The sequence below is a fragment of the Lottia gigantea genome (genome assembly GCF_000327385.1).
Source record: "Lottia gigantea unplaced genomic scaffold LOTGIsca_100, whole genome shotgun sequence".
Lineage (NCBI taxonomy): Eukaryota > Metazoa > Mollusca > Gastropoda > Lottiidae > Lottia > Lottia gigantea.
Window position 1 is genome coordinate 109,477 of NW_008706748.1, and position 1,203 is coordinate 110,679.

A 1,203-nucleotide genomic window follows, 5' to 3' on the forward strand; every position below is an offset into this window, starting at 1 on the left:
GTGTATTTTGTTTTATCAGGAGAGTTGTAAAAAAAAGTTAAAAAAAGTGATATGTTTAACAGTGNCGGCGCCAGGTTAACGTCTACGGGGGNCCGAGGGGGCGAGATATCTGAGATTGCCCGAATCTCTAACTTAGTTATGAGACTTTTGCCCGAAAAAGTTGCATTCGGGGCATGGGCAGCTGCCCCCTCTGTCCCCCTTTGGCTCCGCCACTGCTTGGGGTATGGTATAATCGACCTGTACATCTCTATTTCATTTCATTAAAGGATACCTATCTTCTTGACGAAATATCATTTTATAAAATAGCTGCCAATTTCCTTGACTTTATTTACAAAAGAAACATGTACAACTACATCACAATGTACAGAGTCTGTATAAATACTGATTCTTACCTTGACAGGTTGGTTCCAAATACCATGCTCCGTTTTTACATTTGGTCTGAACTTCTGGTATATATCCGGATTGGCACTTGAATCTCTTATTTTCCTCACAGCTCTCTCTTGGTATCCACATCGTATGTATTGGCAGAATGTACTTATCACAATCTACAACAAAATAAGATAGGTGCATTACATTCAAGTATTTTCCTTAATTTATCAACGATCTACGCTCAGCGGCATGTGGCTTGCCAAATGGTTATGGAGAGTTCAAAGGAATGTTTTCCCAGCCGTATTCGATCCCAGCGATCCCTTCTATACTTACCATTGTTTCCCCAAAGCCTTTTCACCATGTTGGGTTGAAGTTTAGGACTTGCCACTGGTAAGGTACCAACAAGCAAGACTACCATCAACATCAAATTAGCTTTCGGGGAAGGGAGGGTTTGATTCTCCCAAATGTACAGGCCTAGGGTGGAGCAGACACTTTATTTAGAAATTAGGATTAAGGGTCTTGATATTGGGTTTTCTTCTGTTCTTATTCTGATCTGAAATTAGAAAAAATAACTCGCCCGATAGGCGAGAAGTATAGTATCTGTCATGTACTGATTGTTTTTAGTTTACTATGAACAATATTATCATTTAAGTTCTTATTTTTTGAATATGCAACTATCATTTTCTGCTTATAGACATGGGGGAATTTCTCTTGAAGGCTCTTATAGTGGGCATGAACTATCTTGCTTGCTCGATTGCTGGTTGTATTAAACGGGACAACAAAGNGGTGTTATGCCTACATTATGATGAATATTTAGTCCTATAGGTCTTGCTG

General features: G+C 39.3%; 1 protein-coding gene across 1 annotated transcript in view; it reads right to left on the minus strand.

The window, feature by feature from the left end:
• The window catches only part of LOTGIDRAFT_170514 (hypothetical protein), a gene marked incomplete at both ends in the record, with an annotated part of 1,550 nt that extends 820 nt beyond the window's left edge, over positions 1 to 730 (minus strand). The window contains 2 exons of the mRNA XM_009046327.1: positions 393 to 545; positions 703 to 730. Coding sequence (XP_009044575.1) covers positions 393 to 545; positions 703 to 730 — 181 coding nt within the window. The remainder of the gene's footprint in view (positions 1 to 392; positions 546 to 702) is intronic.
• Between the last annotated feature and the right edge of the window lie 473 nt (positions 731 to 1,203).